The 27,871-nt window shown below is 37.5% G+C and overlaps 1 protein-coding gene across 3 annotated transcripts in view; it reads right to left on the bottom strand.

Annotated features, from left to right (window-relative positions):
• Nucleotides 1-15,639, bottom strand: part of LOC142348847 (intraflagellar transport protein 140 homolog) — a 175,142-nt gene extending 159,503 nt beyond the window's left edge. For all 3 annotated transcript variants that reach the window (XM_075400388.1, XM_075400389.1, XM_075400390.1), the window contains exons 1-3: nt 15,433-15,639; nt 13,335-13,577; nt 12,849-12,976 (exon numbers count right to left, since the gene is read on the bottom strand). In XM_075400388.1, coding sequence (XP_075256503.1) covers nt 12,849-12,976; nt 13,335-13,577; nt 15,433-15,600 — 539 coding nt within the window. In that variant the 5' untranslated portion in view covers nt 15,601-15,639. The remainder of the gene's footprint in view (nt 1-12,848; nt 12,977-13,334; nt 13,578-15,432) is intronic.
• Between the last annotated feature and the right edge of the window lie 12,232 nt (nt 15,640-27,871).

Genomic DNA, 27,871 nt, shown 5'->3' with positions numbered 1-27,871 from the left:
AGTGCTTTACCAAAGTTCATAGATGCATCTTTAATCTTAATAATTTGCATTGCTCGAAGTAGGCATAGATTTATGTCGATGAGTAGCTTAATAAATAAGAAAGTGGCACAGAATATTCCGCATCGCTCACTTACATATTGTACATTTCCAAAAGTTTCAACAAACTGATTATTACAGAAGTCCGGTGAAATGAATGATTAGAGATGAATTGTTCTAGAATTATAATAATTTGTTCCTGAAGTATTTGAAAAAGATTCTCTGTTACCTAATAATGACTTAAAGTGTTTGAGAACTCCTTTGATCTTGGAGTTGAAATTTATTGAATTCCAGCAAGCCATCATTTCTTTATGTGTGGATAGAAGCATGAATGCTTGCAGTGATTATGTTTGCAATTTGCTGAATGACTATGCGTGGTTTAAAGAGTGCAGGTTCTCGAATTTTTTGTATCTGCGGGGTTAATTCAACTCATGAATTATCATCATCAACATCTAGTTGAAACAAGCTTGAATGTTTTTCAGAGCACAATTGTTCTTCGGCTTCAGTGAAAGTTTGTCTAGAAATAGGATCAACGAAACTTATTTCATCTTCATAAAGAATTGGTATTCAGTTATAGAACTTAAGAAGTTGTAAGGGTGAATGAAATTCAGGTCAATTATATAGCCAGGCAACATTGCCGTTTGTTTTGAGAAGCATTGATATGTTTCTGGTTAAGGTATATCCAGCTAAACGCAGATTTTCATTAGAAATCATTAAAGTGTTGAGAACAGTTGAGCGCTCTAATTCACAGTCATTTCTTAATAGTTCTAGAGTAGAAGTTTGAAGTTGCCGAAGATTATTAAAGTGCAAGTTGTCAAATTTTGTTCCAGCAAGTGCTTCGAAGTCGATATTTTCATAAATTTGAAAATGTTCTTATCAACCGTTGTGTCACCAGAATAGTATTTGATTTTTAAAGTGATAGCACCGGTATCAGATTTAAATTTGTGAATAGGTTTTCCAGTGTTCATATCGAAACCGTCACGAAGACTAATGTATAGAGAATCACATGGCGTAGGGTACACTATTTGTTGATGACTATGGTTTATAAAGACTGTGGTTTATTATAAACTTGTAACAAAAAGCTTTGTAAATCAAAATCTGACTGATCTGAGTTAAGTTTAGGATCCTCTATTTACATAGTTTTTGTCATTACCTTTAATCAATTGAGCGTCAAAGGTACAAATCGTAGTAAAAAGACAAATATTGTGTTCAACCCAAGTGTATGCAAATGGATCAGTAGATGTAGAATCGCAGTCTCTGATCGATAAAGGACAATTTAGAGATATATTTTGCCAGTTATTAACTGTGCCATCTCTAAGGTTCACATTCAGGCTAACATTTTGCATATAAGTTTCATATGTGTAGTGCGTATACCATCCTCGGGGTTTCATTCATTGTTGCCAGTTCCAACATCGACTGAGTTAAAGTTTGTGAACAAGGATTTGTCAAAATCAAAATCTACTGAACTGGAAGGATAAAGCTTTATCTTTTTTCTTTCCTTTGCAAGTTTGCATTTTTGAGCATCTAGTTTCACTGAAGTAGTAATAGTATTCTGTCTGGCATCTATGCCACTGGAGTCAAAAGAGTCGGAAAACCAACGTAATTGTTGTTGGGTTGCTTCACACATAGTTGCTTCTAACATAACCTTATTTCTTTGGTTAGAGAGTGACTCGTGCTTGATTAGTGCTAATTTTATTAGGGCAAATTTTGCAGGGTGCCACTTTGTTTAGAGAATTAATCTAATTTGAGACCATTTTGAGCAAACAAAGTGGTTAACATGAAGATTAGGAGCTGTATTTTTATAAAAACTCAGCTTTTTAATATGTCTGTCGTCAGTGAGAGACGTTAAGAGTAGTAATGCAAGGAATAAAATAAATATCAAACATTTTGCATAGCAAGCAGTTATTACACAGAGAAGAGCAAGAGGTATTATAGCAATGAGTTTAAGAAACTGGTTTCCTAGGTAGGTCATAAAGTATACTTTTGAAGGAAGAGCTTACTTATCTGTTGATTTTTTCTTCAAGGAAGCGGTCTATATTGCGTGAGAGTGTTGAATGATTGTTGAGTATTGACCATATTTCGGAAATTGATAGCTTTTCAGGAGGCTGTAAAAACTCAAGGTACGAATTTCTTCAGGTAAAAATTGTTTTTATATTTGACATATTCTTTGAAGTGTGGGTAAAAATCGTGATATTCAAAGAACAATTCTAATCTTGCAATACATTGAGCAATTTCATATTCAGTATCAGTTGCAACAGTTGGGAACATGGCTAAACAAAGGAACATGATTAGAGACATCTTGTAACTTACGTTTATTACTTCGTCTATAGCTGGTGACTTTTTGATTTCTCCGTCCTCCATTTAATAAACGAAGACTGAAGGTGCCTCTAACAAATTCAAGTTAATATTATCAGTGAAAGTAATCCGATATTTTAGCTCGTAAACGTGAAAGGGATTATACAGTGCCCAAAATATGGCAAACTTCGCTTTGTTTTCTGATGTTACAGAGAATGCAACTTTTTTCTATTGATTAGAAACAAAGCACTTATCAAGTGTTAGCTTTATATCCGAATTTCAATGCCTTCTGTAGAAGGAATACTCTAATATAAGATAGTGGGTCGTATGCAAGAGCAGTAAGAACTTGTGTTTCAAGGGAAAGTGGTAACATAGATTAGGGGTCTACAGTAAAGGGAGCTCCAATGATATCGAGGTTTAATTCCTCTCTATTGTTGAAGTGAAAGTGGAAGCGTTCAATATATTCCGGTTTATTAGTGGTCCAACAAACAATTTTTTTAAGTTTACAAATTGGTCTTTAACAAAGACAATAACAACGTTTTATTTGTATGAAATATATGATCGATCAATTGTGGCTGACTTGTTATATTTCAGGATTTTATGCGGGATGTTATAGGAACCATAAGAAACAAAGCACTATCACAACTGGTCAGTTCCCAGGGACTTAGCTACGGCCGAATGTCTCTGGGCGCGGGTCGGGTGTGGTAGCGAACACTATGGGTCTAACGAGCCGCACCAAACCTGTGAAGGTGTGGTGCCTCTGGGAATAGGTTTGCAGCCTCCCCCTGGAGTATCCGATACTGGCAACCAAATCTCAGATGACGAAAGCTGCATCCTCAGATGCGGTAGGACAGAGTGAGGAGAATACAGAGGCACTCCATCAGACGGTAGACGGAAGAGGACTGGCATCCATGGGGCAGTGTGGAGGCAAGACGTGTTGATGAATGGCACCACACTCATGACGGGTGGAATGTACATACAGGCGATGCGGATCAGGGGGAACCTCATGACGACAAAGGCGGGGGAAGCTAGATGACACAAGATGCAAGACACCACTTGTGACGCGTGTGGCAGACGTGAGACATTGGGACACATCCTGCAAGTGTGCCCTAGGAGCTGGGGCGCAAGGATCAAGAGGCATGACAGGGTTGTGGATCTGGTCAGGAAACAGCTGGAGAAGAAGGGCCACACAACACTGACAGAACCCATCATCAAGACGAAGAAGGGAGTCAGTAAGCCTGATCTAGTCGCAACCAAAGACGGGGTCTCCTGGGTCATAGACGGCATGGTGACAAGTGATGTGGCAGATCTGGATGCTCAGGTCGATGCCAAGGCCAACTACTCTGACGACCCTGAGGTGACGACAGGGATCATGGCACTGACAGGGGCGCATGATGTGAGATACACTGGAGTGATTCTCAACAGGCGGGGAGCACTGGCACCGAAGACCGCCAAAGTGTTGAGGGATCTGGGCGTCCCTGTTGGCGGGATCAAATTCCCTGTGGTCAGATGCCTGGAAGGAAGTGTTCACACCTGGCAGCAGTGGCGACGAAGCACATACAGTAGAATTACCCTTGGCGATACATGACGTGTGGCTCAGAACCCTCGCGGATGACTCATATTGACCGCGGTGAAAATTCTGAACTCAACTCTGTGCTCAAATACCACTTATAGTATTTTAATCCTTGACTTGTGGTAATTGTATATAGATCTCTTTTTTATGATTGTATGTGCTGTTTGAATTCATTCGAGTCTCGTAAAAAAAAATTGAGGAAGTGGTTCTTGACGCTATAATCCAATTATCGTTTAGAGGAAAATTCATTGATCAGTTGGTGGTTTTTAAAACCAAACACGGGACATTTAAAATGTCTCAGTCAACTAAGCTAGAAGAATGAGTTTGAATTAATAGACTGTTAAGTTAATATAATTAAGCATTCTGCTTTTGTCAAATGAGACTTAGGTCAGAAATTAGGGTTGATCAATCTGAAGGGGGTTCTAATTTTGTTGTCTGAGAGGTTAACTGGTGATGAAGGTTTTCAATATGACTTGTGTTGGTTGGGATTTAATGAACTAGAAACTTTCTGAATTGTCAGTCTTGTACTATGTTCAGTCTCAAGAGTTATATACTCATTCTATAGTTGATAACTGAGAAGTGAAGGTTAAATTAGTAGTGAACTAAAACACCTGGTATATGTGTTGTGAAGACGTGTTGTGACAATTATTTGCAAGTGGTCACAATTTGTAATGTTTGAAAACTTTTCTAAACTTTCTTAGTTATTTGTTGCGAGGGGCAAAATATGATAGAAAAAATGGGACAGAGAGAAAGAAAGAGAAATGGTAAGGTTAGAGCTGAGTTGGAGAGCGAAAGAAGTGCGTGATTTCAGAAGATAACTGAGAAAAGTGATTTTGCATTTTGGTAAAGCTCTTACCTACAGTGGTTCTCAGGGTTAAGTTACCAAAAATTGTATGCTCAAATCTGATTGGCTGATCACTAGCCTTGACTGGTGCCATGTATCATGGTGCTAAACTGGTGATATGACTAAAATGTCACGTCAAGTTTTCTATTTATATAATTATATCACTATATGAGACCATGGGCAAAGATAATGTCTTTCGTTGCATTTCTCCAATTTCATGGGTAGCAAAAAATTACAGAGTTATTTCAATTGTAATTAGTCAGACAAGAATAAATAAATTTTCATGACAAAGTTAGCTAAATTTTTGGGAGCAAACAAAAAAATCTTATCAGCTCAAAATCGGAAGTTTTTCGATAAAAACTACGAAGTAGAACATTCAAAAAACTTGAACCAAAAGTCTCTTGGTGTGGCTCTTGGCTAAACGATGATGTTGTGTATAGGAGTATCTGTTTTGGCTTCCTAATTCAGTCTTAGACCAACGGAACCTAATTTGCATTTTTAATTCTCTGAGGTGTTGTAGGGACTATAATTAACTACTGATTGGCAATATTAAAATTATGTTTCCGCCATTTTAAACATTGGGTTTTTGTTTTGGGCTAAACATATTTGGCTGAAAATTTGTGCGTCTGTGATAAGTTGTAGAGAATAAATCATACAGACAAAGAATGATAATTTTATTTAGACGTATATTTCTCACGAAATCTGTTTAATTCTCTTTGTGTGGAGCAAAACTCAAAATTGTTTTTAAGATATTTGGTTGTAAATTGATACAGTCTTCACGAACTATAATTTTTGTCAATTACTTTTGTGTGGATATTGCAAGAACGCTTAGAAACTGCAAAAGTTGTACTTTTAGTGTAAAATTTGAAAATAAATATATATATATATCCGTTCCAAGCTTATATTCTTCAAGCATGCATTTGAACTAGATGTGGTATGGGTTGTTGGGCGGATATATTTATCAAGTTATAGCTCCTTCTGACAGTTGTTAAGGGTTTGCACCTAGGTGACATAATTCTTGCGTGGAGAATTTAAAAAAAGCGGTTAGATATTTGTTCATAAGTGTTCTAACGTTTATTTTAAACATTCCTTGGGTCCTTATGCTCAAAAAGTTAGCTCTATTTGTTGACTACAAATTTTGCTTATATGTGCGTTTCCTGACGAATTGCGAATTATTGTGATTAAACAGTTTGTAAGGGACAAATTTTTGTACGTTAGATATTTAACTTAGATAGGGTATTTGCTCATGGGGACTAGTTTCTATTTTGCTTTGGTTTGGTTAAAAAGTGTTTTCAGCGTTAGTTTGCAATAAAAGGTATGCGTAAATATTGAAATTGTATAATGGTTGAACATGTAGAGAAGTTACATGTGTGAAACAGCCTGCAGTTGTGATTAATCGTGTACTTGTGTTAGATGTGTTGACGGGACTATTTGCTTTTTGCCTTTAACGTTTGTTCACTAAAGTTGACCCTTTGCCTAGTTAACTTCAAACTTCATTTCTCCTTCGACCTTTAATTTCCATCTTTAGTTTTTCCAATTTTACCTTCTTAACTTTCCTTCTTAATCTCAATCCCTTCAATCCCTATTTTAACATAGAATTTCCGTTTCTAATTTTCGTTTCTACATTCTAATCATGAACTGGTATACAATTATTTAATTACGAGAATCGGAGTTGGCTAGCGAGCACTTGGGTTATGCTAGGTGGCGGCTAGAGACAGAAGGGGTCAGTTTAAAACCTCTGAGCTTACTCCAGAATCGAAAGCGGAGAACCCAGTATTTGCACTTTATCTACCAGGACACCGCAGGTTTATCTGCGACGCAGTTTGTAAATTTCTTTTCTGCGAGCCACAAGTTTCCTCACCTCGTCTTATCTGACGACGAGTTTGAGGGTATTATCAGAGCCATAGGGAGCAATCGCCCGTGCGAACGGCGGAAAACCCAGTGTGTCTTTGAAGAGACCGTTGATATGATCAAATTTTCTAGGGAGAGATGTGAGTAACAATTTCTGGCTATGTTAAGGCTTCCAACCGGGAAATAGCATGAGAAGGACATGAATTTTTATAAAGTGAAGGTGGCAGAGGGTGCTGGGTAAGGGTCATATCTTATTATTGATTAATAAAATGTTTCAGTTTTTCGAGAAACTTTACAAAAACCAGAGGACAGGAATGATGAATATTGGAAGATGTTAATTGATGTGGAGGACGAGCTCTACAATCTTGTGGAGACATGGTGGGACCCCAAAAAAGGGGCCAGTGTTCCAAGAATGATACAGCTTATTGCGTGGAATCATCGGGGCTGCCTTATTTTCAAAAACTCGAGTCTAATGTGAACAGTGATGAGGGAACTGGTGCTGAAGGTAGCGTAATAAAAAAGTATTGGCTTATTTTACTAGAGGGACTCGAATATTTATATTTTCATTTCGTTTTTTTATATTGTAAATAGTCGATTTTATCATTTTTATAGCAGTTTTTGTGCGTGGGGACGCTTTTATAAAGGATATTATTTAAGAGATTTTATTTCTCTTATTTCTTATTGAGTTTATGTATCAAGTCAGAAGAAAGAGGTTCACCAAAGTATTTAGGTGGTTTTTTATTACGCTGAGCACTGCTCAATACTTCATTTGCGTCTGGTAAATTAGATAAATTAGGTGATGCTGAGGTGTAGAATTATAAGGTTATGATATAGGACTATTATGTGTTGCTTGTGGGAATAAATTACGTGTAGCTTTAAATTTACCAGCATTATCTCGTGGGGTAGAGAAATTTTCTCGCTGCCGGCTATTATATGAATACATATTTTGTATAGGGTAGGGGTTGAAATACATGGGGGGAGAAAATAAAAAGAGCTTGTCCCCTGTATATGTGTACTATTACTATCTATTCGTGTTTGTAGCAATTCTGAGCCTGAGTCTTTTGTAGGTGTAGTCTCAACGTTATAAGCTGGCTGCAGTGTAATATTAGGATTTGAAGTGTGTTGTGTTCCAACTAAGGGCCACTGTGAAATAACAATGTGTTTTGCGCCGCTATGAACGTTAGATTTGGCTATATCATGCTTATTGTAATGAGTAAAATAATCATCAGTGTCGTCCGGAATTACATAGTTCTCAACTGACTGTATTTTCTCTTTCTGGTTCTTGTATTCTCCCTATCTTTCGGTAAATAAGGTACTATAGGGTTTCTATGCGCGGTTTTCTTTTCATTTGTTTTATCATGCTGTATTTCATATGTAGTATTAGTTAACATTCGCAGCACTGCATAAGGTCCTGAGCGTAGCTCTTCTAGATTCTTAGATTTTAACAGTCCTTTAGAGTGATTCTCTAATAGTACTTTTCTTCCTTCAGGCATAGGCTTTCCGAGTTTGAATCTATTTCTATATTTGTGTGCTTTAATAGTAGTTTGTCTACATTTAGTGTAGGTATTCGAGTATATAGTTTCAAATGTATCCTCTCGCTTTAGTATTTCGTTAGATAGCCTGTTTTGTAAAAATTTCTCTACCTTTTTGTAATTACAAGTTTCTTCACTATGTGAGTGTGCTGGTAAATTACTACAATATTCAGATGTGCAATTCTTTTGAATATCTCGTAGTAGTCCTAACTTTGGTGATAAAGGTATTTGAGTTTATGTTCCGAATAATATTTCCTAAGGGGTATACCTAGTACAGTAGTTTACTGCAGTATTCTGTGAAAATGCAAACTTACTAGTGTAGTCGGACCAATTAGATCTACTTTGGCTAATAAAATGTCTTGGGTAATTAGTCAAATGTTGATTTTGTACTTCTATTTTACCGTTAGTCCACGTTGAATATGCAGTTCGGGGGCATAGTGTTATTCCCATTTCGTTTGTGTAGTGAACGATAAAGGCTTTATCGTTCACTACACAAATAGTACATGATAAAGGCTTTGCCGTTATGATGTACTATTTGTTGCGGTATACCAAGGTAGTCATAAATTTCTCTAACTGGTTCACTGTTTCGTGGGTTTCCGCATTCTTGCTGGGATATACATGTATAAATCTAGAAAAAGCATCAACTATTACAAGACAAAATCTATTTCCTTTACTAAGTGGTCTTAGTGGACCTTTATGATCAATATGTAGTGTATGTAGGGGTATAGCTCCTAATTGTCCCCATGGTTCTAAGGGTGCTTCGTTTAAGTCTTTCGGTGCTGATTTATTAGTTTGGCAATTCGAGAAATCAAATATTAATATTTCAATCCATTTAAACATACCGAGCCAATAGAAATATCGCTTAACTCAATTATAATTTGTGCTTTCTGCTCTGTGACCACTAAGTTCATGCGTATGTGCAACCTCAAATATCTTTAAAAATAGTGAGACTGCTGCACATATCCTAACATCAAATAAGCCATCTTCACAAGGTTCGGAATAACAAAGTAGATCATATTGACTCCCTAATAATAACAAGCTGAAATTATTTCTATTAGCTTGCAATTCTTTACATTGTTTAATTGTGTAGTCCTTTTCTGGAGCTTTGCTACTTTCAACCACTCTCTAACTTTATCTATCATGTAGTCGTTTACTTGTTCTTCAAGAATAGTATCAAAGTAAAAATTAGCATTTTTTGCAAAATCTAATTTTAGCTTTTAAATCTAATGTCTCTGTGTGGGCGTCCTTTTCTCAGATGTTTCTAAAGGCGTCTGGTTCTATAATTTTAATTTTTGTACTTCTAATATAATCGGCTTTAGCAGATTCTAATGTTCTATGAGTGAGTTTTCGATTTTACCTTCTACAAGGTCTAACTAATCTTGGTCATCATAAACTTCTCGGTCATCACTTATTTCAGCTATTTCTATCTCGGAGTAGTAGTGATTATCATACTAACTAGTTAGTTCTGAAGTTAATTTCTTTATTTGATTTATTTTTGTGTCGTAGCGAAAACAATCAGAAAAATTGTGTATAGCATTACAGTGCTCATCTATGTAGTCTGGTGCACCATCTACGCTAAAGTCACCTTCATCATTTATTTTCATGAGCTTCCTTCTTTCGCCGTTGACTTGAGCAATAATCGGATTACAGTCGTTAGCTGTTGCATCCTTATCGTCTTGATGTAATACAGAGTACTTAACTTCTTTTCCGTTAATATGAAACTTTATATCTTTAGGTATACTCTGTGTTCTAGTTGGTAGAGTTTAGCATCTGCTAAGGAAATATTTCGGCTAAGAATATCAGGGAACGCTAAGTTTTTCCCATAAGTTATATAATTTGTAAGTTTCGAAATTTAGTTATAACAAATTGATACTTAAAGAAACGGTGTCACATTTGTCCTCGTCGTGCCCAAAGAAATAGAATTAGTCTGTGATCAAAATAGAGATAGATTGGAAATGTGGAGCCAATAACAAAATTCATATGTTTGAAATAGAGTTATTATTCCGCATAGTTCTCTATGTCCTCTCATCAAATACCCTCAAGTTTGCTGAAACCATACATTTTCTATCAGGGAAATCTTTTATAAGAACAAAACCCTTTCCTAAGTTAGATGAATCAGCATGTATATGAAAAGGTTAGTCAGTAGAATGAAATGCTTTAGAAATGTCGTGACAGAATCTTTCTTTAAGGTCCGTGAAAACTTTTTCGTGCGCTGCGACAACTTGAATAGTGTTGTATCTTAAGTTAGTTCATATTAAGGTTTTGCATCTATGTGAAAGTTTAAAATATAGGTGCGCTAGAAACCCATCATTCCTAAAACTCTTAAAACTTCTGTTTTAAATTCTGGCGTTTTCATACTTCTAATATCATCTATGCGTGGCGCAATAGGAGAGAATCCGTCTTTAGATATAACATGTCTTAGAAATTTCACTTTTTGTAAGAAAAACGAAACATTGTTTTATCAGGGGCTGCTTTTAGGTTTGCCTTTCGAAGCAATGAGTGATACTCTCTTACTATTGTGAACATTTCTCGTTTATTTTTTGGCTTGTTATAGAGTGTCGTCTATGCATGTTATGGCTTGTTTCCGTTTCATTAGGGGTCCAAATGCATAACGCATAAATTTGCTGAAGAAAACGGGTAATGGCTGAAGACCATAAAATCCTACTTAATAAGTGTACTGTCTACATCCTACAATAAGACCTACAACTTTTTGTGCATCTTCAGTTAGTGGTAACTGATTATAAGCTGATGATAAATCACTACTTGTAAAAATAGTTCCGGATATTCTTGGCATTGAAACGTTTAAGGGTTCAAGTGGCCAACTAGAGGTACTTGTATCAGTTATAGAGTTTAGGTATCTAGCATCAATGACTAGTTTTAATTAGTCCTTCTCAGGTAATATGAAAACGTGATAAACAAACCAACTATTCATATCGTCGTTTTCATTGAATTCTATTATTCCTGTTTGGATTAGTTAATCCATTAGCTTTTCTAATTTATCTCTGAGATGAATGGGTATTTTGCTAGGTCGTTGCTTTTTAAAGGTAGCGTCTTTCTTTAAGGGTAAATGAAACTTATGTTTAGTTCTGCCAATATCATACGTAATATGTTAATAAACATCAGTATTCTCAAGTAAAATTTCTATGAACTCAAACAATTCATCGTCTGTCAAATCGCTTTGTGTGAAACCAAAATTAACCAACAACTTTTCTAGATACTCTATGTCTTGAACTAAATTTCCACTTTGCTCTATTGCAAAGTCACTAATTTCTTTATTTATGATTCAGTTGCTTTGTAGTTTATCTCTAAAGTTAGGATCCTGGTCATTGCCTTTAGGTCTACATAATTCTTTGGCTTCGGTTGATTGAGAAGTCTATGCCTAATTCTCTTTCATCTTCTTTGCATTTTTCTATTAACTAACTTTCAAGAATTTCGAGTACGTCTACCTGTTCTAGTGTATTAGTTTCGACTTTTTGTAGCGTGTCAATATAATCTTTGCTTGTATACACATATATAGTTATTCCTGAATTTTGAATGTTTGTTCAATTAGGGAAGATATCTCTCTCCAGTCCATTCGGTCTAGAACAAGTTATTTTTGGCACTGCTATACAGCGCAGATTTAGTCCTAGTGCGTGATCTCTCATAGCAAGTAGCGTTGTTTTGATTGTATCAGTTGTTGGCTTCTCATAGTGATTAGCTTTAGTGATCAGATTATATAATAAGTTATTATCTGCTATGTAAGTTATCATGTCACCTGTATTGCAGTTTCTACTTTTACAGTAATCCCTTAATAAAGTTATTCGTTTTGATATTGTATTGGCAAAGCCCTTTCTCATCTATGCATCTGATATTGTGTGTGCTATAGGCATATTAGAATCAGAGATAGATTGGGTACGGATATCGACGTATCTAATACAAGATTTACTCTGGATTTGCTGTCCTTCTTGTGAATTATTTACTACTGTATTCAGAATAAAGCAACTGTTATAGTCCTCACTTTCGTTTAGTATTGAGCTTGTGAATTCAGCGCAGTTGTTGATATTGTATTTTTGTATGGTTTTGTCTTATGTCACACATAGCATAACCTATTATTCCTCTAACTATCTGTATTGGGTGATTCTTTTGATTCACCATGAATATGGGTAAAAATTTTCCAGGTTGTGGACAAAGTGTGTTTGCAAAGACTCAGTCAGTTTTTGCAACATTAATGAAGTAGTTTATTTAAAACTACTTAGCAATTTGTTCGCATGTTAAATTGGACCATGTCCAAATCAAGTTTGTGCTTCACGCACTATAACGTAAATTCTCAAAATAGCACTAAGATTATCAAACAGTGTTACTGAGTGTAGCCCACTTCAGTACACATGCCAAAAAGTACTTGAAATGATGTTACCAGATACTCTTATAGACCCCAACTAAGATTTAAAAAGCAACAGCGACTTGGGCGAAACAGTTGAACTATCGGGAATTGGATGCTCTAAATTCTGACCAATAGGAAAATTCAGATCACGCAAAAGATCGAAAAGTCAGAGGATCACTCATATGGCCCCGCAATAGAAGAACAGTATGGTGTAAACGAAGTGCAAACACAAATTGGATGAAAAAAAGGCGCAAAAAGATGCTTTACAGACATGAGAACCATTCTTCATGTGCAAGATGGAATTCATGCAACTGAACTGATCTCTCATAAAAGGCTGAAATGACAGACTTCACTTACACAGGTTGCTGGATAGTTCGTAGAATAGAGCAATTGATGGCTCCAAAATCTTTGGCATTGCAATGACACATAACAGAGGGAGGAGTTTTGGATCGGATATCATACTTCCAAATCATCACTTGTCCATTCTAAAACGAAAATTTTAATCTTGTATAAACTGAGTTAAAAGTTGATTTAATATCGGTATTTAGCAAATTAAAGCAACCATCCAACAAAAATGACACCACGAACATCTTCCAAATATTTGAAACGCACTCATTTGTCCCCAAAATATTTTTGGATCTTTTCCGTTTGTTCCCCCCCCCCCGCTTAATGGGTGCATATTATTTGCAACCCCCAGACGCACGTGCCATGTTTTTAGCTCGTAATTTTAGCATGCCATGTTTTTAGCATGTAATGGCACGTGCTCTGTAGCTGGGCGTGCATAACGTACTGGGGGGGGGGGGGGGGGGGCACAAACGGAAGAGATCCAAATAGTTCAATTACTTTATCAGCAGTGATCAGTCTTGAAATGACAGCACCCGGGGCAACTTCAACCCAGATCAGTGCCGTTATGGCTGTGGTGTGCTGCTTATCCACTGTGTGCGTTGCCGATTGCTGATCTTCACTTCTCACTGAAATGCTTCCATTCTTCCATCCGATGGCCACGAAGCGCTTACTCGGATGCCAGGCTAATACATCACATGTTGTTTCTTCTAGAGTCACATCTGATCCAGGTAGAGGGTAGCCCTATAACAACATAGATTATTGTATGTTTACAATGGTGAAATTGAAAAATCAACGAAATTGTAACACGAATTTCAAAATAGAATAGAGAAGCTTCAATAAAGGTGTGGGAAAATTATCATGAGCCAGGTAGGTTGCAGTACTCAGATTACAGATGAGTTTTGAAATTTCTAGCCCAGAACTGGTATCAAGTACTGCATCAAGATGGAGAGTTAAGTCGGTCGAGGAGGATATTTCAGCATACATATGTTGATTGAAATTTTTGACAAAGAATTTATTGAATTGAGTTGCAATGTCGGATATTGTGCTGAACGTGTTGCCCTGACAAAAATTTTTAGGAGGGGAGTTTGATTAGAGAGGGAGTGAGATAATTTGAAGCTTTCTGAGATCAAACTAGTTGAGGCACCATTGAGTAGAGTTATTCTGCCCAATTCTACGGATTCATCGAAGTTTAATTGTTCTTTCCTATAAAAAGGTAAGGTTATTGTTATTTGGATTTCGCGTGCAGACACGTTTGAGCGTTCCAAGCCTATTAACAGGATGCACATTGTGTGAAGTGTAGTAGTACGGAAGCAGGACACGTTTTGATTGCTCCTTCTAAAAGGGAAGAGACAATTGCATTACGAAGGTGAGAACAAAATTCATCCACAGTACTAACAGGATGATTGGAAAAATAGAAGAGTCCCCAATAGTCGCGGAAGCTATCAAAAGCTCGCTTGCTGTAGAAGTTATATTGAAGATGAGAGCAATTGGAAACAGCTTTTTGAGGCACAACAATATCAGGATAGTGATTACTGATTTTTACATCTAGGTCAATCGACAAAAACTTTGAGGCGAGAGCAGAGAGATCAAGTTGTTAATAACATCGTGCCACAAAATAACTGTTTCAACAATCGGGACTTCACCTAGACGATGCTGTACCACATTGAGTTTCGCTCGGCTTCCGAATGTAGCTTGAGGCCCGGGACCGCAATAATGTTATTGCCAAAGCTCCAGGAAAAAATACCATAACAGATTACAGCGAAATTTTAGAGGCCACAACTGCACCCTTGCAGATCATTAACAATTGCAATCACACTATTAAAAAAGTGTGGTATAATAATTAGTAGGTGCCCTATTTCTAAGGTCAAGCGCAGGTAGGAAAATCCTTTAGGAGCCCTGGCTAAAAGAAATGTTTTTTTTAAGTAGAAAAAGTAAATTAAGAAACAATGAAGCATCAGAAGATTTAAGAAATCAAGTATTTGCTCATAGCATCGTCAAACAGAAAGTAAACACAATGGAATTATAGCGAAGGTCATTGACCTAAGCTGAATCAAATAGCTGCTTTTAGCATTCTCTAGTAGAATCAGTTAAACGAATCGGAGGTAGACAAGTAAAATAGGAAAACAAAGAATTAGAGGCGAGTGAATTATGAACCGTGGAGCCTTTCTTCTTCAACAAATGCAGACACAGAAAAACCGGCGAGTGTAAATGACTTCTTGAGGGCTCTACATTCCCTGTTTTTTTGTGAATTCGTGAAATGTTTTTTTGTGAACTTTTTTGAACACCTAAAATACTAACGAATTGATGATACAGAACTTTAGGGCCGATCAATGTGGTTTCTCAATAAAATTTGCTTCAGATCGTCAAATTTCTCCCTTTTCTTTTGAGTTTTGATCTTTTCTTTGTGTTCAGTTGGGTTCAGCAGCACACCGCCTGAACCTCGTGCAACCATAGCCTATTTCGTGTCGTAGAAACAAAAAAACAATTTAAAATCCTTATAACCTTTGATTCTTTTTAAATTTCATATCATCCATGGGGAGGGGGGGGGGGGGGGGGGTGTTTACTTTTGTTTCGCAAGCATAATAAAACAACTCACGCTTTGATCGTAAATTGAGATAATTCCTTTTGGTTCCTCCCCTGCACTTTCTTTTGTAAGCGATATGGCCAGTAATGGAAACTGGGGGTGAAACTCAAAAGCTTCTATTGTACCACTATGTGTAGAACGAACTGGGCAGTCGAAGTAAATTGAGCTGCTTCCACTCATGTTCGACTGAAAATGAAACAGTGCAACAATGCTTCAATTTATCGCACAATTATTTCACAAATCACTGCATTGGGGAGTTGCATGGTAGCAGTATAAGACTCCGTTCTTTGTGCGGAAGTACAAAAATCACCAGCCAAAGATACAAAAATAAAGGGGGTTTGCTCTTAAGCCGGGTAGGACAATCCAATGGATGAGTAGTGATCACTGCATCGTATATAATTTCAAAGACAAGGCACTATAGCTCTTTTAAGAGCTGCGTCATGATATATAAACATAGAAATATAAACATAAACATCACTGCATCGTATATAATTTTAAAGAAAAGGCACTACAACTCTTTTAGAACTGCGCCAAAAGAATTGAATCTCTAAATAAGCTAATTTGTTATGAATCCGGTCTCCCCTCCCGCACAATGGCACTTCAAGAACTATCAATGTCGGTCGGCCGTTTGCAACCACGGCACCCACTGAGGCAAGTTTGAATCTCTACAAGGGCTACATCGTACCGATTTTGTCCTATGGAGCAATATTGTGGAAAGCTTCGAAAAACGACCTGAAAACTATTGAGAGTATACAAAAGAAAACCTCGAAATGGAATTTAAGATACTGTCCCATTGGCTATAAAGACTCCCCAGAAATTGAAGCTACTTCCAAAGTCGCTCTCTCAAGAGCTACATGTTCTACTAACCTTTATTCCATTTGTCAACGACAGGTTTTGGCTAGACAGTAAATCCAAAGTTGAAATTGTAAAGATTGATAAGAGAAGGTCATCAGTACAATACAAACGCACGAAATAAAAATTAAGAGGAACAAGCCAGAAGGAGACTTTTGGCTGCGAGCCACGACTTTGGCTAAACTCTTTGGACAGTAATTCGGTGTGGATGTTGCCAAGCTTTGCGATTACAAGACCAAACTTTCGACGGCGTATCTGAGCTATTTCAACCGCAGTTTCAACGGTATGGATATGTGTTCCTAGCGATTGACATGCAACTGCGCTGATTGTAGAAACAAAAAAAACTCGAACTGAATGACTGTTAAATTTGATTTAGGAATCTAAAAACTTCCCTTGGTCATTCCCTAAATCTTGTTATTATGTTTATTATTATATATGATGGCGCTGCGCAGAAGAGCAAAACTTATTCTCGAGTGTATGTACGTTATTGCGTCGGAGGATGATTCGTCTTTCTTTTCAGCAAATGCTAGCTAGTTGTTTTAGTGCGCGTTGCGGTTTATCCTGCGCCCCCATGCAGGAAAACATGAGAGGAACGAAGTTACTCTTCTCGACGTTAAGTAATCATGGCTCATACTTCAGCCACTTCAACAACTCATGATACTTGTGCGCTTTCACGGAGTTTTTCGGACATGCCTTGGCAAATGGGTTAAAAATCTTCAACTCGAAGAAATAACGGCTGAAACTGAACCCCCATAGGCCATTCGCTTTAATGTCTAACGCGCAATTCCATCAGCGCTAGTAGTTTTGTGTATAAGGGACTCGCTTTGAAGCAACTGAAGAGTCGCCTCAACTTCGCCATTAAAGCAAACATCATGCATGATTTCAGCAAAAAAAGTCTTGGATCTCGTTGTGTCTCATTTGTGCATACCCCGCTTCGCACAGTGGAGAGCATAAGATAGGGTAAACTTTTCAACAGATGGAAAATAAATGGGCGTTTTTTTGGCCTCGATGTTACATCTAATGCACAGGCCGTCTCTAAATTTTGACTTCGTTAGTGTAAAACCGTGAAGTTTAAGCGATAGAGCTGTGAGCCAGCTCGAAGCTCTTTTTTCCGGATCGGTTTCTTTACGTAGCATTGCTCGGTCTGAAGGCTTTCTATAAGATCCTCCTAACGCGATCGAAAAATATTTACGCAAGCGGTTTGTTGGTCGTGCGTTATGCCTTCTTGGGACAGAAGAGCATTTGCTAGATCCTCATCTTCAAGACAATCGCATGTGGTCAGCGAAGCAGTTTTCTCCGTTTCGTAATCTGTTGGCTTCTTGATGTTAGGTCTGCCCTCCCGGGTTGCTAGCGAATACAATCACAGTGCGGATTGAGACACCGGAGAGTCGAAGAACGACGGTAGGACATGTGTTTGGACGTTGTCTTCTGCGTCTGTCAAGATATTTTGTGAATTTGACGTTTTCCGAGAAACTTTTTGTTGCACAACTCTCATGAGGCATGCGTAAGCGTTCTGAGGGAATGTTTTTGCTGTCTGCCCCAATTTTATCAAAAAATTGGAATTATTTTCAATTGTTTTACATTAAAGTTCTCATAGACCTTCTCATTGCCTACTACAGGTCCTAGAAAGCGCCAGCCGTTAACCTTTTCAATTGCCTTCCCCTCAAACAACCTATAATTAAGAGCTTTGATGTTTTACGCCTCTTTTACAATTATTTATAACTTCAGGGCGTTAACGTTGTAGCCAAAATAGCTACAATGTTCAGTGAGTTAATTGAAGAACAAGAGTAAGTCCTCCAAACGTACTACTACGCCAGGAACAAGCAGCATAACAAGTTAGAGCTGAATATTAGAGGCCTCAACTGCAGCCTTGCAGATCATTAATGATTGCAATCACACCATTAGAAAAGTTTGGTTTGAAAATTAGTAGGTGTCTTTTTTCTAAGGTCAAGCGTCGGTAGGTAAATCTTTTAGGAGCCCTGGCTAAAAGAAATGTTTTTTTAGTAGAAAAATGAATTTAGAAACAATGAAGCATCAGAAGATTTAAGAATTCAAGTATTTGGTGATTGCATTATCAAACAGAAGGTAAACACGATGGATTTATAACGAAGGTCATTGACCTAAGCTGAATCAAATAGCTGCTTTTAGCATTGTCTAGAAAAATTGGTTAAACGAATTGGAGTTAGACAAGTAAAATAGGAAAACATAGAATTATAGGCGAGTGAATTATGAACCGTGCAGCCTTTTTTCTTAAACAAATGCAGACACAGAAAAACCGGCGAGTGTAAATGACTTCTTGAGGGCTCTACATTCCCTGTTTTTTGTGAATTCGTGAAAAGTTTTTTGAGTTTTTTTGAACAACTAAAATATTTTTATAACCAGCAAAATGATGATACAGAATTTAAGGGCCAATCAACGTTTTTTCTCAAAAAAAATTGTTCAAATTGTCAAATTTCTCCCTTTTCATTTGAGTTTTTATCTTTTCTTTGTGTTCAGTCGTGTTCAGCAGCACACGGCCTGAACAAATAGTACTTCCAGCTTATTTCGTGTCGTGAAAACAAAAAAAACAATTAAAAGTCTATCAGCTTTGATTCTTTTCAAAAGTTCTTGGCATTCATAGGGGCGGGTTGTTAACTTTTGTTTCGCAAGCATAATAAAACAACTCACGCTATGATTGTAAATTGAGATAATTCCTTTTGATTCTTCCCCTGCACTTTCTTTTGTAAGCGATATGGCCAGTATTGGAGACTGGGGTGAAACTCAAAAGCTTCTATTTTACCACTATGTGTAGAACAAATGGGGCAGTCGAAGTAAATTGAGCTGCTTCCCCTCATGTTTGACTTAAAATGAAACAGTGCAACAATGCTTCAAATTATCGCACAATTATTTTACAACTCACTGCATTGGGGAGTTGCGGGGTAACAGTATAAGACTCCATTCTTTGTGCGGAAGTACAAAAATCACCAGCCAAAGATACAAAAAGAAAAGGGGGTTTGCTCTTAAGCCGGGTAGGACAATCCAATAGATGAGTAGTGATCACTGCATTGTGTATAATTTCAAAGACAAGGCACTATAGCTCTTTAGAGCTGCGTCATAAGAAATATAAACATAAACATCACTGCATCGTACATAGTTTTGAAGAAAAGGCACTACAACTCTTTTAGAACTGCGCCAATGGCACTGCAAGAACTCTCAATGTCGGTCGGCCGTTTGCAACCACGGCACCCACTGAGGCAAGTTTGAATCTCTACAAGGGCTACATCGTACCGATTTTGTCCTATGGAGCAATTTTGAGGAAAGCTTCGAAAAACGGCCTGAAAACTTTTACGAGTGTAGAAAAGGAAACCTCGAAATGGAATTTAAGATAATGTCCCATTGGCTATAAAAAAAGACTCCAGAAATTGAAACTACTTCCTGTTTCGCCCTCTCAAGAGCTACATGTTCTATTAACCTTTCTTCCATTGGTCAACGACAAGTTTTGGCTAGAGTGTAAATCCAAAGTTGAAGTTCTAAAGATTGATAACAGAAGATCATCAGTACAATACAAGTGCTCGAGATTAAAATTAAGAGGAGCAAGCAAAAAGGTGACTTTTGGCTGCGAGCCACGACTTTGGCTAACCTCTTTGGACAATATTTCGGTGTGGATGTTGCCGACCTTTAAAATTACAGGATGAAACTTTCAACGGTGTATCTGAGCTATTTCCACCGCAGTTTCAACCGGATGGACATGTGTTCCTAGCAATTAATATAAAATTGCGCTGATTGTAGAAACATAAAAAATTTTGAACTGAAGGACTGTTAAATTTGATTTAGGAACTTAAAAACTTCCCTTGGTTATTCCCTAAATCTTGTGTTTTTGTTATTATTATCTAGATGACACTGCACAGAAGTGCAAAACTCATTCCCGAGTGTATGTACGTTATTGCGTCGGACTTTGATTCGTCTTTTTTTCCAGCAAATGCTAGCTAGTTGTTTTAGTGCGCGTTGCGGACGTTCCTTTGCCCCCATGCAGGAAAACATGAGCGGAACGAAATAATTTTCTGCGACGTTAAGTAATCATTGCGCAAACTTCAGCCACTTCAACGACTCATGATAATTGTTTGCTTCCACGGAGTTTTTTGGACATGCCTTGGCAAATGGGTTAAAGATCTTTAAGTCGAAGAAATAACGGCTGAACCTGAACCCCCATAGGCCATTCGCTTTAATGTCTAGCGTGCGATTCCATCAGTGCTAGTTGTTATGTGCATAAGGGACTCGCTTTGATGCAACTGAAGAGTCGGCTCAACTTCGCCATCATAGCAAAAATCATGCATGACTTCAGCAAAGGAGTCTTTCATCTCGTTGTGCCTCATTTGCGCATACCCCGCTTCGCACAGTGGAGAGCATGTGATAGGGTAAACTTTTCAACGGATGGACAATAAATGGGCGTCTTTTTGGCCTCGATGTTACATCTAATGCACAGCCCATCTCTAAATTTTGACTTTGTTAGTGTAAAATTGTGACGTTTAAGCGATAGAGCTGTGAGCCAGCTCGAGGCTCTTTTTTCCAGATCGGTTTCTTTACGTAGCCTTGCTCGGTCTGAAGGCTTTCCATAAGATCCTCCTAACGCGATCGAAAAATATTTAGGGAAGCGGCTTATTGGTCGTGCGTTATGCCTTCTTGGGTCAGAAGAGCATTTGCTCGATCCTCGTCTTCAAGAAGATCGCATGTAGTCAGCGAAGCAGTTTTCTCAGTTTCGTAATCTGTTGGCTTCTTGATGTTAGATCTGCCCTCCCGGGTTGATAGCGAATACAATCACGGTGCGGATTGAGACACCGAAGAGCCGAAGAACGACGGTAGGACATGTGTTTGGTTGTTGTCTTCTGCGTCTGTGAAGATATTCCAAGAATATGGCTGTGTCCGGGACACTAAATTTGATTTTTATGGCACGTCTCTCATCAAGCATGCGTAAGCGTTCTGATGGGATGTTTTTGCTACCTGCCCCATTTTTTTCCAATAAATTGGAATACTTTTTAGCTGTGGTTACAATAAAGTTCTCATGGGCATTCTCATTGCCTGATACAGATCCTGGAAAGCGGCAGCCGTCAACAATTTCAGTTGCCTTCGCCTCAAAAAAACCAAAATAATGAGCTTTGATCTATGGCGCTTCTTTTACAATTAATTAAAACTTCCGGGCGTTCACGCTGTAGCCAAAGATGCTATCATGTTCAGTGAGTTAATTGAAGAAGAAAATCAGGTCCTCCAAACGTCATTCTGAGCTGCCTTCATCTGCGTACCTTTTTTGCGACACCAGCGTATTCTGGACCAGACAGAACAAGGGAGGGTGGCTACTCCTTACACAATCATAGCAATGGTGTCCCCTTGAAATGTGTTCTCTAAAGATTGCATGGTTTTACATGCCACATATAAAACCGACCGAGCCGAACAACAAAACTCAGGGCGGTGTAAATTCTTTTGACGTTTTCAACTGCCATGTTACAGTTGAGGCAGTTGAAGGCGTTCTTTGCGTCTAATAGTAGAACAGCTTCATTTTCAAGTTTTTCATATTGGGAGCGCCGAGAGTGAATTACGTGCTCAATTCCGCATTTGTAGCCTAGGCAAAGGTGTTTGTTAGCACCCAACAAGTGTAGCTTGTTTTCGATACGCTTGATAGTGCATTTGCTTCTGATGAGACAAAGAAATTCTCCCATGCCAATAGGTCGAACACCGGCTTCATTGTTTAAGTGGGTTAGTCTGCATGAGCTGTACGCTTCGAGACACTTTTCATATAATTTTTCAATTGACAGCCAATGGTTGCTATGTTTGCAGAAACTTTTTTTGAAACAAATGAAATATTTTCCGGTTGCCATCAATTTGTTGAATTGTTTCACTTCATCAATTTTGCCGATTTTCTTAGTCTTACAAAAATTATATTGCAGAGCTCTAGCATCCAGTAGAAGCTCGTTGAGGCGTGCTTGGCAACCTAACTGTAGGCGTCCGTCGATGTTCTTGGTAACTGACCCGTCGTTGATTGATTTTACGCTAGGGAGAACCAGGTGGGAAGATAGCGGTAACCTTTAATGAAAGCTCTTCATAGACGCTTCATTTTTGCTAACTCTTTCAACATTTCAATCAGGCATTCAACGAATTTTTGCCCTGCTTTGTTTTCGTTCATTGTTATGTACCTTGCCCGCCAGTGGTAGATCTCTTTACGAATTCCGTCAATCTTATCGGAGTTTCCCTGGTAGTGTATGCCAGAACGTTTCGTAATTATTTTTTTCTTTTCCACTACGTTTTGGGAACCCGTTGCGACTATGGTCCATCATTGGCATCAACAGCAACAACATGGTCTTCTGTTGACGCAAAAGAGGTGATATGGTTTTGGTATCTGGTATGGAGTTTAGTGGACAGGGCTGTAATGGGGACGTTGCTATAATCATGAAATGCTTTTGAAACACGTTGTGCATATGTAACCCTGGAAGGCGGTCAGCGAAACGTTTCAAACAACATCACCTTACGTGAAGCGAACCGCAAACATTACAGCAAACGCTTGCACTCCTCAAAAAGGTTTACAAATTTACAACTGCGTTAGCAAAACAAACGATGACTACACACGGAAATAAATTAAAAGCACAATTTGCAGAGCATTTATTAGAGCAAATAATTTCTTACTGATATGGGGTATATTAACCGAAACAATGGTTTTCGGCTCCATTGCAATTGAGGAATTGAATTTTATACATACTATATCTAAAGGACACTGCCAATCATTAGCGAACTATTGGGAAGTACTTCGATCATCATTAAACCCGGCATTGATAACAACTCTTTTGATTTTTTTGAGAGTTATTGCGAGATGAGTTTAAACAATTTTTTTACTGTGGCACCTCTGTAGGAGTGAACACTAGACTGCACGATTCTGGTATCAAAGTACCTTGTTCGTGTCGGCCCCCGGACACTACTCTCAGAGCAACTTGGCATCCAACTAAGCAGAGAAAAGTGGCAGAACGAAACAACAAATTAAAATTTTTAACCATAAGTAATCAATTTCGGCTTTGATTGAAAATACCAATTCAATTTAGTTTTTCATGAAAGTCATCAACAATACAACTTCTCAACGATAAGCAGGGTTTTGCAATGCTCATGTTCACAGATCCAGGTGTGATTGTCAAGTGTTGGGAAACCTCCTCGTGTAAATCGTAGCACATCTTTTTAATAAATTTATCACAACAATTACTCCAAATGCCTATTGTGATTACCGCAGCAAGTCAACTCCTGTGTATATTACAAATCCTCACATTAGTCAAATGTAAAAGATGGAGAAAGTAAAGTATGAACAATGTAAACAAAACCGGCTAACTTCAAGCGAATGGCTCTCAAACGACCGCCGAGTGGTTGGCTTTGTCAGTAGCTGCAACGGTTTAGTGAGGCTAGATTTAGAGTAATTGAAGGGAAGGCGTAAGGTGAATGCAGCGGAGTGGCACCGCAGCGGGGTTTCAAAAGCTGACTTGTGGGACTCATGTGTGGACGCTAGGTGGCTGGGGTTTTGGGATCAGTTTCCAAGAACCGTCCTTCACACCATGAGTATAAGTATCCAAAAAAGTTCCTGTTAATTGCATACTTGAAGACAAGTGGGTTGAACGGCTCTAACTTTGTGCAAACTGGGCGCTACCTCTTTTTCTCATTTCTGAGGATGAAAGTCAAATGGTTCAGGCGAAAAATCGGCCGAGCGAAAAATTTCACGAAGGCAATACAGGATTAATATGTTTGCTACAAATTGTTTTTGAGAGCAATTACAATATCTGAGCCCTTTTTTGTGTTTGTCTTTCTACCAAAAATTTGTTAAAAATTTTATAATTGTTAGTTATTTTAAACCTCTGTCTCCAGTACAATATCCGTGCACATTAGGTCGATTACTGTTTTGGTTGGGGGGTTTCTAAAGAAATTTACTTCTCTGGTGTAAGGAAAAAGTTTAAATACAAAGATTTTAACTAATTTAAGAATTAGAAAAATGGAAAAAATGTTACAAATTGAAAAGATACAGAAATAAAGTTACACAGTTAAAGTTTTCGAGAAAAAAATTTATGAGAAATGTTGTCACACAGACGAATAACAAGTTTTATTTCCTGGAGAAAAGCAATTGATTAAATGAGTTGAGGTTTCACTTATGGTGGTTTGTTGTGGCCATATCAACGGTTAATTTATCATGTTTTATTTTTTATTATTTCCTCTAAACGTTTTGGGATTTTCTTATGGTTATTTTTATCCGTATGTGTCCCTGTTATGTAAACTAACCGATAACAGGTTTACCTACTTGACAAATGCCGTCAAGAACAAACAATACCTGACGTATCCGTTATTATTGCCGTCAATGACGCTTTTGATTTTTCTGTTAAAATCCGCTGGATTCTTGATTACAATATGTTTCTGTTGCTTAATATCAATTGTTAAAATTTCAAATGATGTCTGCAATTTGTAATTTACAAGCATGCCACACTTTCTGTTCTTAAGGGTTACAACACAATAAACAATGATTTTCCAAAAAGCATGTTAAAAGTCATTTATAATTTGAAACATTTCTATTGTAATTCATTGTTAATGAGGAGCAGAGATGACATTGCGCCACAAAACAGCAGCTGAAGTGAGGCATCAACAAAAAGAGAGAGAGACAGAGTGAGAGAGAAAGAGAGCTGAAACGTGAACGAGAATAAGAAGGAAAGAAACCCCAACCAAGAGAGAGTGAAAAAGAGATAGGAATACTTTCTTTGATGGACTTTGACCCTGGAACTTCTAGTTTTCTAGCCTTGTTAATGAATAAATCATCTAAAAAACTGGAAAAAGCAAAATTAAAAGCAAGAGTTTCAGACTTTGCAGTAAAAAAAGTTCAAAAATATTTTTTGTCTCGAATGTTCTGTCAAGTAACCCATCTGCAAGACCTAAAAAGTTTCGCTGGCCAGTAAGGGTCGTTTAACTCAGAAAGAGTCAAAAAATATTATTAAAAGTTTTAGAAACAAATGCAAATTTAAACAAAATTTTACTAAAATTGAAAATATTATTATCTCAAGAACCTTTTCATTGTCTCAAGAGACTATCGAGCATCCCTGCTTCAAAGTTGAAAAAAATTTACTAGCTCATAAAGATCCATACACTTGAAACATGACAAAACATTTTGAAAGAACATGACAGAAAATTGCAAAAAAAGTTTAAATTTCATCCAAAAAAAACAAAAGGGAGTCTTAAAAAACATTGAACACCATTCCAATAACTCATGAAACAATGCAGCAGCTTATTATCAAACATTGGAGGAGGTCCAAGGGCCCCTGGTGCCGGAAAAATTTCAAAAACTTGAAAAAAAGTAAATTGCTTAACTTCGTGATATTAAAATGATGGAAAACATTCCATTACATCTTTAAACTATGCAGTAACATATTGTGAAACCCTATAGGAAGTTCCGTGGCTCTTGAGGCTAGATAAACCTTAAAAAAATTGCTAAAATTTGTGATAATAAAAAGTTGAAAATGAATGCATGGCCAACTAAAGTTTTCCGGTATCTTAATATCAAACCCTAACGGACGTTTTCTGAACCTTGATGCTCAAAAAACCTGAAAAAGGACTAAAGTTCTAATATTTAAAAAAAATAGCAAATATGGTATAAAAAAGCTAAAATTTTAACGTTAAAATCAGGTAAGACATTCAATTACATCTATAATTTTTACAGTAAACTATTTTTGAACCGTACAGCAGGCTCCTTGTCTCTTGAGGCTGAAAACCCAAAAACTGACACAAAATTTTAAAAAATTAAGTTTTCAGCACTTAGGAGGTTTTCTGTTCCCTGAATAAGAGAAATGAATGTCAAAAACTTTGTCCAAAAAACACTAAAATTCGTGACGTTAATGTGTTAAAACCATTCCATTACCACTAGGAAATTTGTAGTAACCTATTATTATAACCTAGAGGAGGTTCCTTGACAGGTAAGGCTAAAAAATCAAAATATTTCAAAAGTTATCAAAAAAATTGGGAAAAACTGTGCAAATCAGTATAAATGGTCAACAGTCGAGGGGTCTTCAACCTCTAAGAACCGCCCTTCACACAATAAGTTTGTCTTCAAAACAGCTTGAGCTTAAATAGAGCTGAAAAGCTCCATGAGCCAGTTAATGGGCAATGGGCAATCCCTTTTTTCCCGTTTTTCGGGACGAAAAATCAAAATCGTCTGACAAAAAATTGGTCAAGCGAAAAACCAACATTAGAAAAAGACCGACAGGATTATTATATCTACTTCGTTTGAGAGCAATTAATCAAGATGCATATGAAAAGTAGCAACAGTAGTGTATAAAGACTTCGAATCAGGATCAGAAAAAGATGGAAATCTTTAGGACAACAACCTCCTTTCCTCTACAATGGTTCCTACTGTTGCTTCTACTGCAAAGCGCAGGCGCATGAAGCGCGCGCCACGGAGGCGCAGAACGGAGCTAGGCAAATGCTCGCAACTTAATTTTGTCCTCATGTACGTGATCACATCCGAATAAGAATTTTTTTCCTACCACTGATCTTGGATGCCAACCTCTATATGGCTTCTGATGCTGACCCTCGAGCTCCTCTTGCAGATGGGAGATTAACAGAGGGTGGTTTTCTTGATTTCTTGATTTCTTTTAGCCTTTGCTCGTATTCCAGCTTCTTGATGCACTTGTAGAAAACGGTATGCTTCCTGGGCAATTTTCAGCATATGGGTTAAATACTTTCACATCAAACAACATTCTGCTGAAACGTGAATCGGAGAGGCCATTAGCCTTGATATCTAGTCGAGCATCGTCATCAGTGGTGGTGCTTCTTTTTGCGAAGGTTTTACCTTGCAAAGTCAGAAGACAGGGCTCTACTTCGACATCATCGCAGACCCATTTAACAGGTTGGCAAAAGAATCACGAATGTTACTGTGTCTGATGTGCGTATAGCCAACTTTGGTCAACAAAGAGCATATGTTAAATTGAAAATTTCTTCACAAACCCTTGTTGATGGCAGTATTACGGTATCCCATTCATATCTAAGGCCAATTCCAGTTTTAAACTCCCCTTTTGGTTAAATCAAAACAAAATCTTTGCAATGGAATTACGGTTACCCATCACGATGCTCATTTTTCCTTGTCAAATCTAGAGAATTGGTTTTTTTTCCATTATTATTTTTCCTGATATAAGTCCCCATCCAAAGCGTTATGATTCTGTAACGGCTCTCATTTCCAAATAGATCTTTCATATTCGTTTACCATGTCTTCAGTTGGAAGAATGCATGGGTCACGTTTAGCGGGAAGATAGAAAACTTACAATATTTGTCATTGTAGGAGGAATATGTGACTTTCAAACGAATATAAACAAGATATGTACTGAAAACTTTGGGTTTTAACGTCAAAGTTATGTTGTTAAAGTTATTTCATTACCTGATTTATGTCTGACTCAAGGTTGACAGGTGTCAGAAAAGAAAATAGACATTTGATTATACAAAGCTCGGGCTTCTAGCAAAATAAAAAAAATGACATATCATTGTTGAATTGATTAATTAATCATAATGAAGGAACCGACATTCGATAAAACTAAAGGAAGCAGATAAAAAGCAGATTTGTTGCCAAGAT

The sequence above is a fragment of the Convolutriloba macropyga genome, chromosome 10, assembly GCF_964194025.1.
Source record: "Convolutriloba macropyga chromosome 10, txConMacr16.3, whole genome shotgun sequence".
Lineage (NCBI taxonomy): Eukaryota > Metazoa > Xenacoelomorpha > Acoela > Convolutidae > Convolutriloba > Convolutriloba macropyga.
The sequence above is the reverse complement of the archived record's forward strand: the minus strand, read 5'-3'. Positions and strand labels throughout refer to the sequence as shown.